Source organism: Chiloscyllium punctatum, chromosome 32, assembly GCF_047496795.1.
Source record: "Chiloscyllium punctatum isolate Juve2018m chromosome 32, sChiPun1.3, whole genome shotgun sequence".
In the NCBI taxonomy this organism is placed as follows: Eukaryota; Metazoa; Chordata; class Chondrichthyes; order Orectolobiformes; family Hemiscylliidae; genus Chiloscyllium; species Chiloscyllium punctatum.
This window is the reverse complement of record NC_092770.1, coordinates 32726814-32741412: the sequence shown is the minus strand read 5'-3', so window position 1 is coordinate 32741412 and position 14599 is coordinate 32726814. Positions and strand designations below refer to the sequence as shown.

Below are 14599 nucleotides of genomic sequence, written 5' to 3'. Positions count from 1 at the left end.
TTATCATTTACTGTATAAGTCCTGCCCTGATCTGCCTTACCAAAATGCAGCACCTCACATTTATCTAAATTAAACTCCATCTGCCACCCCTCAGCCCATTTGCCCATCTGATCAATGTCCCATTGTACTCTGAGGTAACCCTCTTCACTGTTCACTACACCTCCAATTTTGATGTCATCTGCAAACTTACTAACCATACCTCCTGTGTTCATATCCAAATCATCTGTATAAATGACGAAAAGTAGTGGACCCAAGATCTTTGTGGCATTTCACTGGTCACAGTCTCCAGTCTAAAAAGCAACCCTCAACCACCGCCCTCTGCATTTTGCGACCTCTAGCACCTTCTCTTCTGTAATGTTAACTCTTTTAAAGACATCGCTATTTATTTTAAAGACATCCCCAAGATCCTTAGCTTCCATGTCATTCTCCACAGTAAATACTGACACAAAATATTCATTTAGTATCTCACCCATTTCATGTAGTTCCGCACATAGATGGTCATGTTGATCTTTAAGGAATCTTATACTGTCTTCGTCTTTTGCCCTTAATGTATTTATGGAATATATTTGGATTCTCTTTAGCTGTATTTGTTAAGCTATCTCCTGTCCCCTTTTTGCCATCCTGATTTCCCTCTTAAATATACTCCTCCTGCCCTTGCACTCCTTCATTCCTCATTGTCTATAATTGATATATGCCTCCTTCTTTTTGACAAGAGCCTCAATTTCTCTCACCTTCCAGCATTCCCTGTACTTCCCAGCCTTACCCTTCATACTACCAGGAGCACACTGTCTCTGAACACCCGTTATCTCATTTTAGATGGTCTCTCATTTCCATCCTTTTATCTGTGAACAGGCTCCCCAAATCAACTTTTGAAAGTTCCTGTCTAATACCATCAAAATTGGCCTTACTCCACTTAGAACTTATTTTTTTTGATTGGTTCTATACATTTCCATGACTATGAGGGTATGTGAATGATAATGCCTGCTATCTGTTAATATGATGGACATGACAGAATTGCTGAAAGTTATGCAATGGATTCTATTTTGAATGAACAAATAATTAGTGACTTAGAGTCTTACAACCTTCTGAAAGCTCCGTCAATTCTGGATTTTTGTGTTTCCTCAATTTTAATCCTTCCTCAGCTACAGAAATCTTTCCCCTTAAATCTTTCCATTTCTCAAGCTTTCGCTCCTCCATCAGGTCACCCTCTTAGTTTACCTCATTGACCAGGCTTTTTGGTGATCACCTGTCATAATAACTCCTCAGCTGGGTCTGTTGGATGAAATAATAGCCTGAAAAATTTCATTTTCATGTTACAATGGTCCACCCATTCTCCTGATGTCACACACAATGGGTGGGTAGACACAAGGAGATCTCTGGGTTTTGGAGAGACCAGATGTATCCATACCAGCTTCTGAAGTTGCCAGTCAATAGACCTGACCAACTATTATTGTATTTTTAGCTATCATGCAACAAATCTTGTTATCTAAGAACAGCCTCTTCGGTAGATACTGTACGCTGCTTTATCCTCACCCACTAATCACTAGAGAGATTGATGGAAGGGAAAGCAAAGGATTGGTAGCAGTGACCCACCTTAAACAACCCTTACCCAGTACGGTCAGGCAGCATCCGAGGAGCAGGAGAGTCGACGTTTTGAGTATAAGCTCTTCATCAGGAATCCAAAGCCTCTCAGAAACAGTTCTCCCTCTGGATCCTCCACTCCATGCTCACAGCCATGCACTGCCACCTACTGTCCCTGCAGCCAGCCCTCTCCCAGACCTGCAAAGGACTTCTGCTATTGAAGAGTTTATGCTCCAAACGTCGACTCTCCTGCTCCTCGGATGCTCTCTGGCCTGCTACGCTTTTCCAGCACCACACTTTCCGCCTCTGATCTCCAGCATCTGCAGTCCTCACTTTCTCTTTACCCAGCACCACAGACTGGTAGAGATGGTACCACAAGGTGCTGGGAATGGTCACCTGGTAAATGCCACATGTTTGGCAATATTCCTGTGGAAACACCTTTGCAGGTTTTGATGCATCAGGGTCACTACAGAAACAGAAGCTGATGCTGTTGCAGGGCACATGTATTATTCGGTTTTAGTAAAAGGGTGATCTTATGTTAAAACTCCTAATGAACTACAGATACTGGAAATCTGCATCAAAAACAGAAATTGCTGGAAAAGCTCAGCAGGTCCAGCAGCCTATGTGGAGAGAAATCAGAGTTCATGTTTCGGGTCCAGTGACCCTTCTTCAGAACAGAGTTCTGATTTCTCTCCACAGAGACTGCCAGACCTGCTGAGATTTTCCAGCAATTTCTGTGATCTCATGTTGTCTTGCTAGTGACACCATTCAAATCCAATCACTCCCATTCTTTTCCAACACAAGTGGCCCTTCCTTTCAAATAAATCATTTCAATCAGTGAAACTGAATTTCTCAAGATGCCTTTAAGAAGTCTTAGCAGTTTCAAATGTCAGCAGATGTCAAATGACTGGTTGGAACTGTTTCCTGGTTGGTTTGGACTGAAACTCTCAGGGAAACCTGGAATTAGACACATTGCATTTAATTTAATCATCTGAACATTTTTCAGTCACTTCTCTTCAAGACGGTGTGTCTGCTTCTGAAATTATTTATGGCCGGAAGTGAATAAATATTTCCAATGCTTTTGTCTCCACTGATATGTGTGTTGGAGAGAGATGACATATTTTCAAAGTTATTTGATCATAAGAACAGGATTGTTAAAGTCTCTCTGGAAAACATTGACGTACAGAAAATCCTCTAGTGTCACTTCTTACTGAACTGTTGCTGTCCTTGGACCTGGAGAACTGATTCAATGATCTAACACTTGCCACCAGTGCATCAAAAGCTATTCCAATAATTACATTTTGATTCATTTCTAATCAATTAAATTGTGCACAAAAAAACTCACTTTTCTGACAAAGGTCTCTAAAAAAACTGAAAGTTGCTTGCAAAAGTTTGATGTTAAAGATGTAGCATACTGTGTTCTTTTTCACGAGATCATTTCTCCACGTTTGCCCAGTTGCTTTATTTACAGTTTGTATGTGGGTTTTATAAATTATATTTCTTCCTTCTATGTCCTTCCTTATCTATATTCTATCTCATGACTGTTCTGGATTGTCCATTGCGGTAGGTTATTTTCAATGCTCAGATGCTCATTGATTTTACCCTTTAACCAGCGTGCCTTACTGATTCCAGCTTTCCTGAAGATAGCTTGGCTCTCTTGTATATTTTTGAGCTAAACCAACTTTGATTTGAAGGATAATGGTCTTTGTTCTGTAAATTCTCAACCAATAATGGATGCAGAACCAAGATTCCCTGGATTTTTCAATTCTTTCAAAAATATAATTAAATTATTTTTAAATGAACTTCTGTCCTTTAATGTAGAAAAATGGTCCAAGGACTTCCTCAGAATCTAAAACAAAATTTAAAAAGTTTTGGACACCAGAATTGAATGAAGAAAGACATTTGTGATATGAGATTAACAAAAGGAAGATTGGAGATAAAGTGGAAATAGACTGTTTGAATTTGAAGAGATTAAGTTTTAATTTATTGTTTTCTTATTAATTAGGTTGATATAAATGGGAGTTGTGTTTATCTGAACAGCTTTCATTCCAGTTGAGTTTAATTCAGTTAGGGAATAGTCAGTACTTAGGGAGTAATTGTTCAGTTTGGTAGTAATTCTGTTAATTTGTTCACTATTGGAGTTAGATAAATAAATTGTTACTTGTTAATTGTAGAGTGAATGAAAGGATTTCATTTCATTTAACCACTCCTTTATAACTGATTTGGGGTGAAAGGTAGGTTATAACCCTTGTCACACTTTATAAAAATCAGTTTATGAGGTGAGGTATTCTTCTTTGGGATTTTCGGTCTTAATTATCAGAGAGGTGTCAACCTCAGCAATAATACCATTAGGCCATCGCTTCCCCCTTAAAAAATACTACATTTCTGATCTGCTTTGACATTAGATTGGTGTTGATATTACAATATACTGACATCTTTCAATTTGAACTAAATAAAAGTAAAATGTCAAACTCTTGATGAGACTTTTATCCAAAAATCTCAAGTTGGTTTGAACCTAAAAATTGGGAACTGGAGCAGTATTTCGGTAGAATTTGTGCTTTATTTAGAATTAAACTGGTAGCATGTATCAGTTCTAATCATTGATGAAGCCACAAACTCAAAACATTCTCAGAATAAAACCAACTGTAATTTTGGTTCGAGGAAATGTTGCACAAATCTCACTTTGTTCACAGTTACCGCATGTAAGGCTGTGCTGAATTCTGCTGAACTAGTATCATCCTGCCTGTTTTTAGCATGTTCAATCGACAGTTTTTATATATGGATATCAGCAATATTTGATTTGGTTTAATATCAGACTGAAATGCTCAACAGCTTTAAATCGCGCTTGTAAATTTAACTTCCTTGCCTGTGACAAGGTACACTTTGCGCAAGCTGTTTGCTGGTTTTAGAACCTCCAGTAACAACAGCACAGCAAAGTTTTACTTTTTGCCTGCGCTAATTAAGATTAACTCATTGACAGCTTGCTTGTAGTAGCTTTTCAACTTTGTCAGAGACTGTCTTGCCACCGAACAGGAGAAGCACTGCATTCTAACATTCTGGCCCCATCCACAGGCTCTAAAGGATGATGATGAAGATGTTGAGACCGGTCTCACTGCAGAGGGGAAGGAAGAAGAGAAGGAAGAGGAGAAACTTGGAAAGCTACAGTTTTCTTTGGATTATGACTTCCAGAACAATCAGGTGCAGTGAGACACTTCTTAAGAAAACAACAGATATTTGTTTCTGTGTAACAGTACAGTGTTTGACAAGGATTAGTTCCTCAAATTCGCAATTGCAGTAAGCAAGGTGCATGTTGTAAATGGCTTCAATTAGGCTTCATTCCTGCCTTAGTTTGCCCAATGTCTTAGTTTAAAATGAACGATGGACTTTGGAAAACAGAGAGTTTGAGTTCATTGAATCACAGCTTCCCAGATGGACATTGCAGAAAGGCCAGTGCCTTGGTCCAGTCATTTCTTCTTTACAGAGGATAACGTCAACTCAGATCATTCAGGCTTCGTTTCTAAACCGCTCTGAGTGCTGGTCCCTTAGTGAAGAGGCTGGAAAATCATCCCAACGCCACCCTCTGGACTTGTCACAGTACATAGGGTTACAGGGAAAGGGCAGGAATGGGGACATGAGGAATGTTGGATTGACCATGATCCTCTTGTATGGAGGAGCAGGATTGAGAGGACAAATGGCCTACTCCTGTTCCTATTTCCTTTGGCCTTATGGTTTCCAATTAGTTCGGTCCATATTAGGTGGATTGGCCAGTGGAGTGCCACAAGGATCGGTGCTGGTCCACTACTTTTCATCATTCATATAAATGATTTGGATGTGAACATAAGAGGTACAGTTAGTAAGTTTGCTGATGACACCAAAATTGGAGGTGTAGTGGACAGTGAAGAAGGTCACCTCAAGATTATAACAGGATCTGGACCAGATGGGCCAATGGGCTGAGGGGTGGCAGATGGAGTTTAATCTAGATAAATGTGAGGTGCTGCATTTTGGGAAAGCAAATCTTAGCAGGACTTATACACTTAATGGTAAGGTCCTGGGGAGTGTTGCTGAACAAAGAGACCTTGGAGTGCAGGTTCATAGCTCCTTGAAAGTGGAGTCGCAGGTAGATAGGATAGTGAAGAAGGCGTTTGGTATGCTTTCATTTATTGGTCAGAGTATTGAGTACAGGAGTTGGGAGGTCATGTTGCAGCTGTACGGGACATTGGTTAGGCCACTGTTGGAATATTGTGTGCAATTCTGGTCTCCTTCCTATCGCAAAGATATTGTGAAACTTGACAGGGTTCAGAAAAGATTTACAAGGATGTTTCCAGGGTTGGAGGATTTGAGCTATAGGGAAAACTTGAACAGGCTGGGGCTGTTTTCCCTGGAGCATCGGAGGCTGAGGGGTGACCTTAAAGAGGTTTATAAAATTATGAGGGGCATGGATAGGATAAATGGACAAAGTCTTTTCCCTGGGGTGGGGGAGTCCAGAATGAGACATCATAGGTTTAGGGTGAGAGGGGAAAGATATAAAAGGGACCTAAGAGGCAACTTTTTCACTCAGAGAGTGGTACGTGTATGGAATGAGTTGCCAGAGGAAGTATGGAGGCTGGTACAATTGCAACATTTAAAAGGCATTTGGATGGATATATGAATAGGAAGGGTTTGATTCGAGTGGTGCTGAAAAAGCACAGTAGGTCAGGCAGCATCCGAGGAGCAGAAAAATCAACGTTTCGGGCAAAAGCCCTTCATCAGGAAAATCCCTTCATCTATTCCTGTTGAAGGGCTTTTGTCCAAAACGTCAATTTTCCTGCTCCTCGGATGCTGCCTGACCTGCTGTGTTTTTCCAGCACCACTCTAATCTAGACTCTGATCTCCAGCATCTGCAGTCCTTGTTTTTACATATATGAATAGGAAGGGTTTGGAGGGATATGGGCCGGGTGCTGGCAGGTGGGACTAGATTGGGTTTGGATATCTGGTTGGCATGGACAGGTTGGACCGAATGGTCTGTTTCCGTGCTGTACATCTCTATGACTCTATAACTCTATAAAATTGCCCATATGTCCAGGGATATGCAGGCTAGGTGGTTTAGCCATGAGAAATGGAGCTATTAGGGTTAAGATAGGGGTGGGGGTGTGAGGGTTGGTCTAGGTGAGGTGCTTTTTGGAGGATCAGTTTGGACTTAATAGACAGAATGGTCTGCTCCCATACTGCTCCCACACTGCTCCCACACTGCTCCCACACTGCTCCCCCACTGCTCCCACACTGCTCCCACACTGCTCCCATACTGCTCCCACACTGCTCCCACACTGCTCCCATACTGCTCCCACACTGCTCCCACACTGCTCCCATACTGCTCCCACACTGCTCCCACACTGCTCCCATACTGCTCCCACACTACTCCCACACTGCTCCCACACTGCTCCCATACTGCTCCCACACTGCTCCCACACTGCTCCCACACTGCTCCCACACTGCTCCCACTCCCCAATTATTCTATTCTATGATTCTAAACATCTCTGCAAGTGGAGATCTAGCCAATATGCTGTCAATGAGATAGATAGTTGCAAACAGGTGGGCCAATGGGTGTGGGGGATTTGTGGAGGGATGATTTTGTACAGAACAATCTGACTTTGAGCCAGCCTGAGCAGTGACAACCACAGGATGACTGTATATCTGCTATTCTGTCTCAGTCACCACTGTCATTGGGTTTCCCTCAATTCCAGATTGGTGTCTTCACGTCTTCATGAGTTCCTGTCATGGGTCTTCACATCACTGACAGCTCATTCTCAACTCACAGATCTTTGAGCAAGGAACAGAAAGTCCCACTGGCTGGTGGAATCCAGAGACCAAGTCATGACTTTTCTTCGCTACTATTACACTGCTTCATCATTTAGCAATTATGACCCAAACATAGAAAACAGGAGCAGGAGGAGGTCATTTGGCCGTTTGAGTCTACTCCCCCTTCAATATCATCATGGCTGATCACACAACTTAGTCCCCTCATCCTGCTTTCTCCCCCATACCCTTTGATCCCTTTAGCCCTAAAAACTATATCGAACGCATTTCTTGAAAATATTCAATGTTTTGGTCTCAACCACTTCCTGCGGCAGAGAATCCCACAGACTCCCCGCTCTCTGGGTTGAAGACATTTCTCCTCATCTCAGTCTGAAATGGCCTTATCCATATCCTCAAACTGTAACCCCTGGTTCTGGGCTCCTGGGCATCGGGAACATCCTTCCAGAATCTAACCTGTCGAGTTCTGTTAGAACATGATGGGTTTCTCTAAGAATCACCCTCATTCTTCTCAACCCCAGTCAATATAGTGCTGACCAATCCAGTCTCTTTTCATAGTGCATGATGCAGCTCAATGCACAATGACTGGTCACCAGTGCCCACTGATCATTAATGCCAAGATCTCAGCATGTCAACGGGGTGCCTTTGTATTACCATTGTCCTCCCTGGAGCATTGTCCATTTGAGAAGACAGAGCAGCTGACGGGTGAGGAGGCACATTTTGTCCATCCAGTCATGGTGTCCGTTTAATCAAAGTTGATTTTTGCCTGAATCCCTCAGTGAGTCAACCTGTTACAGCACTCTCAAACTGACAGAGACCCAGAAAACAAGGTAGTTTTTATTATATTCCCGTAGGCCCACCATGGTCTCTCGATCTGTCATGAGTCTCTTCACGTGATGAATTGATCCCTCATGCTCACAAACTCAAGATTGTCAGCAAGAGAGCTAGGAGTGAAATGTGAAGAAGCAACTTTACTCAGAGAGTTGTTAGGGTTTGGAATGCGCTGCCTGGGAGACTGGTGGAGGTGGATTCCATTGGAGGTTTCAAAAGGGAGCTGGAGATATATTTAAAAGGGATGAAGCGAGACGGTTACAGAGACAGGGCTTGGAGCATGGGACTAGCTGGGTAGCTCATTCAGAGGATGGTACAGACACAATGGGTCAAATGGCCTCTCTCTCTGTACCGTAAAATTCTGTGATTATAAACGTGACGATGTCAGTTCAATGTGTTGGTCTGGTCAGGGCCAGCAGCATTAGCTACCCGTGGTCTTTTCCCCCACATAAGATGACATTGCTAACGCATTTCTTTCATGCAGACCCCATCCAGCCCATCGCCCCAGCCTCCCAGCTCCCTCCCCTCAACTCACCCACTGATCCAAACCAACACCCGAACAGCCTGAGGTTGCATAACACAAGCAACGATGAATATAAGCAACTTTCCATAAAGTTCTCCAGGAAGATAGGATGTGAACCAATAAAGCAGTAATCTCCTGATGAAGCATCAGATCCCATTGTGTTCACTCACTGCTCGAGTTTAGACTCTGGGCCACAAAGTCTCTCTGAATTCACCTGCAATTCCTTTTCTAACGAACACAGATAAACAACAGGCGATGGAACGTTATTGAAGGCGTTAGCCTTGTCTTTAGGAAACTCGCGCATTTTACTCCTAATTGACTTCCCCGAAAAGTGAATAGATTTTCCTCACTAAATGATCATTCCACTGCCTGACCAACCAATCACAGAAGCACTCAGGCCAGCTGACAGCTCTCATCTGTCGCCTGGAGTGTACTACAAAGTACTCGAAATGAGTTTGCCTGTCTGTCCTGAACTCTCTTGTATTAATGCCATTCTCAGGGGCCCATTAATGAAGTGCATTTGTGTTTGAACAAGGACCTCCTAGCCATTTCACTTCAGGTTTTTATGAAGGAAAGAAGATATTGTGTAAGGTCTGCGGTGCCTGGGGGTAATCAAAGATCCTGCAGATCAGATTAGTTTCATGTCTGAAAATAGAGCTCAGTACTGCTTACAGTGTCAGAGAGACTGAGGGACATTTGGAATACGCCAATAAGTGCAGTTAATTTTCATGCAAAGTTTTATTTATTTTTAAACAAATTGAGTGCAAAGAAACATTGGTCGTGGAATGAATCAACAATTAACATTCTAAAACAAATTTATCGTAAAGGCCACATTAACATTGTCTGACCACACCATAGGGCCGCTCTCTCACTAGAGAGAGATGATTAGTGGGGGTTTAACCTGAGGGACACTACGCCTCAGGTGAGGGGACAGGGTGAGAAGGAGAGTCCTTCCTCGTAACCTCAATTGGTGTTGGAATTGTGTTGGTGCAGACATCTCCTGAGGACCATCCTTGATTGGTTGAAGGGCCTTTTCCTGTGCTGTGGACCTTTATGAATCCAGGTGGGGAGTCAGAACCAAATCAGTCGCAAAACTGGTTGCTCCGTTGGACAGGAAGGAGGGAAGAGGAGTGGCAGACCAGCACTGGCCAGAGATAGTTTAGTTAGGGGAGGGACAGGCAGGGGGTTGGGTCACCTGTCCTACTACTCCTCCGAGGGCCCACCATGAGTCTGTGTCTGATAATGTCCACGTGGAATGTCTTGGCAAGTTTTATTAAATGAGAGGTGCTACATCAGTGGCAGGTTGTTGCTGACATCTCTTTGTTTTGTGTCATTCCAACAGCTCATTGTGGGCATTATTCAAGCTGCTGAGCTCCCAGCTCTCGATATGGGAGGGACGTCTGACCCATACGTGAAGGTATTCCTACTGCCCGACAAGAAGAAAAAATATGAAACCAAAGTTCACCGAAAAACACTGAACCCTGTTTTCAATGAGTCCTTTATCTTTAAGGTAATATTTTATTTCAGGGTCTCAGTAAAGTCTGAATCCACAAATGACAATCGCTGTCCAGTATCTCCCCACACCAGCCCTCTCCTTGTCACTGAGATTAGATGCTACATCTCAATGTTGATTACATCATGTTGATATTGTGTTTAGATTCGCATCATTCAGTCCCAACTGGTTCATGCCTGTGGTTCGATTTCACACAAACCTTCTCCCATCCCCTCTTCATCTGATACAGACACTGAGAGTGCTGGGGAAACTCAGCAGGTCTGGCAGCCACTGTGCAGAGAGTTAATGTTTTGAGCCTGGTATGCATTTTTCTGAGGATGCAGGTTACTGGGATCAGGCAGGTATACAGGGAGTACCAGAGATGGCCGGATCATCACTTGTCACAGGGTGAAAGTGAGTACCAGAGCCATTCGTAATGACCAGTACACCAACCACCACTCTCTCCTCATCCAGAAGGTCAATCTTGAGCTGGCATCAAGGAAACGTCTGATCCAAAATTCCCTTCCAATTGCTCATACAGGAAAGTCCTGGTTATCCAATCCTGAACATCCTGAATCATTGTTTTGAATCTCGGATGCTGGTTGAATGAGAATCCCAGGTGTTCAGCATCTGGATAACAGGGTCTCTGAAAGAATGCAGAATGAGATTCAGTGTATCTGATTGTCCCTCAGAATGAGAGAGAGTGACCCTTACTCACAGTAAGGACCTGTGTTTGGGTCGTTTAACTGTTACTTTAACTCCCATTCGGTTCTGCCTGGCCAGGAAACTCTTGTAACCACATAGAGTAGGCCGTTCAGCACCTCAGCTTCTGACTATTATTGTCCACCAGAACCGGATTGGAAGGTAAGGCTTTGCAGTTTGAAAATTAACCCAATCATGGCACACCCTCCACTGCCACCAAGACCTGAAGTGGGACTTGAACCTGGGGGAGGTCTGGCTCAAAGGGAGCAGCATTACCCAGTGTACCCCAATGGGGGGGAGTGGGGGGCAAATGGGAGGAGCTGAGGAGGAAACAGGAGAGAGCTTGGAGAAGCTTGTTGGGAGGAGCTGGGCGGTAGTGGGGAGAGCTGGAGAGATACTGGGGAAAATGTGGGAGGGGCTGAGAGGGAGCGGAGGTGGAGGAGATGAGAGGGAGGTGAGGATGAGATGGGGGAGAGTTGGTTAGCTGAGGGAGAGGTGAAGAGGAGGGGAGGGGGGCAAAGGAGGAGTGAGGGGAATGGGGAGGGGAGGAGGGGGAAGTGAGGGGGAGTGGAGGGGAGGTGAGGAGGAGGTGAGGGGGAGGTGAGGTGAGGGGGAGGTGAGGGGGAGATGAAGGGGAGTTGAGGAGGTGAGGTGAGGGGGAGGTGAGGAGGAAGTGAGGGGGAAGTGAGGAGGAGGGGAGGTGAGGGGGAGGTGAGAGGTGGATGAGTGGGGTGAGCAGATGAGGGGGAGGTGTGGGGAGGTGAGGAGAAGATGAGGGGGAGTTGGCAGTGAGTTATGGGGTTCGTGGGGAGGGCGGCTCAGGATTGGGAAGAATGATCATATGAAGCAGAAACTGGAGTGTGGGCCAGCTGGGGTGTAGACAGATGTTGCTGTGTGTAATGCATTCCATGTCGATGTTTAATGTGAATTTCTCATCCAGGCTGAATTATTGTGTATTTTCTCAGATTCCCTACTCAGAGCTGGGAGGGAAAACTCTGGTAATGGCTGTATATGACTTTGATCGATTCTCTAAACACGATGTTATCGGAGAGGTGAAAGTGCCGATGAACACTGTAGACTTTGGCCACGTAACAGAGGAGTGGAGGGACCTGCAAGGAGCTGAGAAAGAGGAGGTTAGTGTCCTCACTTTACCTCAGGTAACATCTTGTCCACCCAATGTGAGTATGGCTTCAATTCCTCTGATCTCCAAAAGTGTAATTCTCACTCATTTCTCAGCTATTACTCTGGATTTTGCAATGATGATGAATACCAGCACTGGGTGAGCTAACACCAGGTGAATTGGCTCCCCCCTGTTCACCACCTTGGATTGTCTAGCTATGAGGCTAGACCTGAGTCCAATTAAAATGTAATTGATTAGTTCACCAGAAATAATAAAGAAACATTCACAAGATTTCCTTGAGTAAATGAAAGTGAATTTTATTGCTTGCTAACCCTGAAAAACCCCAAACATACATGCACTCACACTCACGGACAGTTACACAAACACACACGGATAGTTATATACACACACACACACACAGACACACACACACATACGGACAGTTACACACACACAGACAGTTATACATGTACATACAAACAGATTTACACACATTCAGAGACAGTTACACACACAGAGAATTACACACACACACACACACACACACACACACAGTTGTATACACATGCAGACAGTTATACACACACACACACACACACAGTTGTATACACATGCAGACAGTTACACACACACACACAGTCATACATGGACTCAAGCAGTTATATGCACACACATATGGACAGTTATACACACACAGACAGTTACACCCACACAGATACACAAAACACACGCAGACACACATAAACGCACATTGATCTTGAGTAGTTTTGAGTTTTCAACAACATCAGTTAAATTTTAAACCTTAAACTGAGTTAGGGTGTGCAATGGTCATATGAGCTGCATCATCAATTCAACAACAGACTGGTGGTATGGCCAATGTATATTTTTGTGGCAAACTTTAAAAGTGATTGGATAAATTGATAGGACTTTAAAAATAATATTTGGAATCTGAAAACGTTAGTATTCAGTTACAGAAAGTAGTGAGGAAGGTTACTGTTTATCAAGAGTGAAACGGAATTTCAAGGTTACAGGGCATTAGTAAGACCACATCTCAAAGCTGTGTGCATGGGTCCCATTAAGGAAGGGTGCAAATACATTGGAGGAGTTTGGGGGGAGGTTTACTGGATTGATCCCTGGAATGAGTGGGTTGTTTGATGAGGAAAGGTTGGACCGACTGGGCTCGTTTCCATGGGAGTTTAGAGAGTGAGGGGGTGAGTTGACAGAAGGTCTTAACAAGGTGGATGTGGGAAAGATGTTTCCACGTGTCGGTCAGTCCAGTGTTTAAAATTAGGACAGAGGGGAGGAGATTTTTTTTCCTCTCACAGGTTTGTGTGATTTTGGAACTCTCTGTCTGAGAAAGTGATGGGAACAGAGTCATTGAACATTTTTTAAACACTAAGAGATTCTTGTAAGGCAGGGAGTTGAAGGTTATCTGAATAGCCCTGATCATAGTGAATGGCGGAGCAGGCCCGAAGGGCCGAATGGCCTGCTCCTGTTCCTGTTTCCTGTGTCTTTGTGGGTCAGTATCCTTAGCTTCAGAGAAAAAGAGGTGACAGCAAGACTATATAACAACAGTTTTTCTTAATGCAGACTCCTAAACATTGTCAAAAAATTGTAGGAAATAATTCTTCACCCAGAGAGTGGTGAACCAGTGGAATTCTCTTCCAAAACATTGAATGTTTTGAAGAAGGAGTTTGATGTGGTATTTAGGGCTAAAGAGACCAAAGGTTATGAATGAGAAAGCGGAGAACCGGGGCACTGAGTTGGATGATCAGCTGTGATCATTTTGAATGGTGGAGCAAGCATGAAGGGCTGAATGGCCTACTCCTGCTCCTAGTTTCGATGATTTTATGTTTCTGCAATTGTGGGGTATTAATGTAATACGACCAGACAGTGGGGTGTGAAATCTGTGAGTTTAGCATCAATTTCCTGAGCTGGGCTGGTCTGATCTTGTCCCGTCTTGTGTGTGTGTGGGTGTGTGTGTGTGGGTGTGGGGCTGGGGTGTGTGTGTGTGTGGGTGGGTGGGGTTGTGTGTGTGTGTGGGGTGTGTGTGTGTGGGGTGTGTGTGGGGGTGAGGTGTGTGTGTGGGGGGGTGGGGTGTGTGTGTGTGGGTGTGTGTGTGTGGGTGTGGGTGTGGGGGTGGAGTGTGTGTGTGTGTGTGGGTGGGTGGGGTGTGTGTGTGGGTGTATGTGTGTGTGTGGGGGTGGGGGTGGGGGTGGGGTGTGTGTGTGGGTGGGTGGGGTGTGTGTGTGTGGGTGGGGTGTGTGTGTGTGGGGGGGTGGGGTGTGTGTGGGGGGAGGTGTGTGTGTGTGTGGGGTGTGTGTGTGGGGCAGGGGTGTGTGTGGGTGTGTGGGTGGAGTGTGTGGTGGGTGTGGGTGGGGTGTGTGTGTGTGGTGTGTGTGTGGGGTGTGTGTGTATGGGTGGGGTGTGTGTGGGTGGGGTGTGCGTGTATGTGGGTGTGTGCGTGGGTGGGTGTGTAGGGGTGGGGTGTGTGTGGGTGTGTGTGTGGGTGGGGTGTGTGTGTGGGTGTGTGTGTGGGTGGGGTGTGTGGGGTGTGTGG

At 44.5% G+C, this 14599-nt stretch overlaps 1 protein-coding gene across 3 annotated transcripts in view; it reads left to right on the top strand.

Annotated features, from left to right (window-relative positions):
- Positions 1–14599, top strand: part of syt1a (synaptotagmin Ia) — a 604743-nt gene that overhangs the window by 543289 nt on the left and 46855 nt on the right. For 2 of the 3 annotated variants that reach the window (XM_072552043.1, XM_072552045.1), the window contains 3 exons: positions 4654–4779; positions 10068–10235; positions 11885–12052. In XM_072552043.1, coding sequence (XP_072408144.1) covers positions 4654–4779; positions 10068–10235; positions 11885–12052 — 462 coding nt within the window. The remainder of the gene's footprint in view (positions 1–4653; positions 4780–10067; positions 10236–11884; positions 12053–14599) is intronic. The other variant, XM_072552044.1, reaches the window with a different exon arrangement.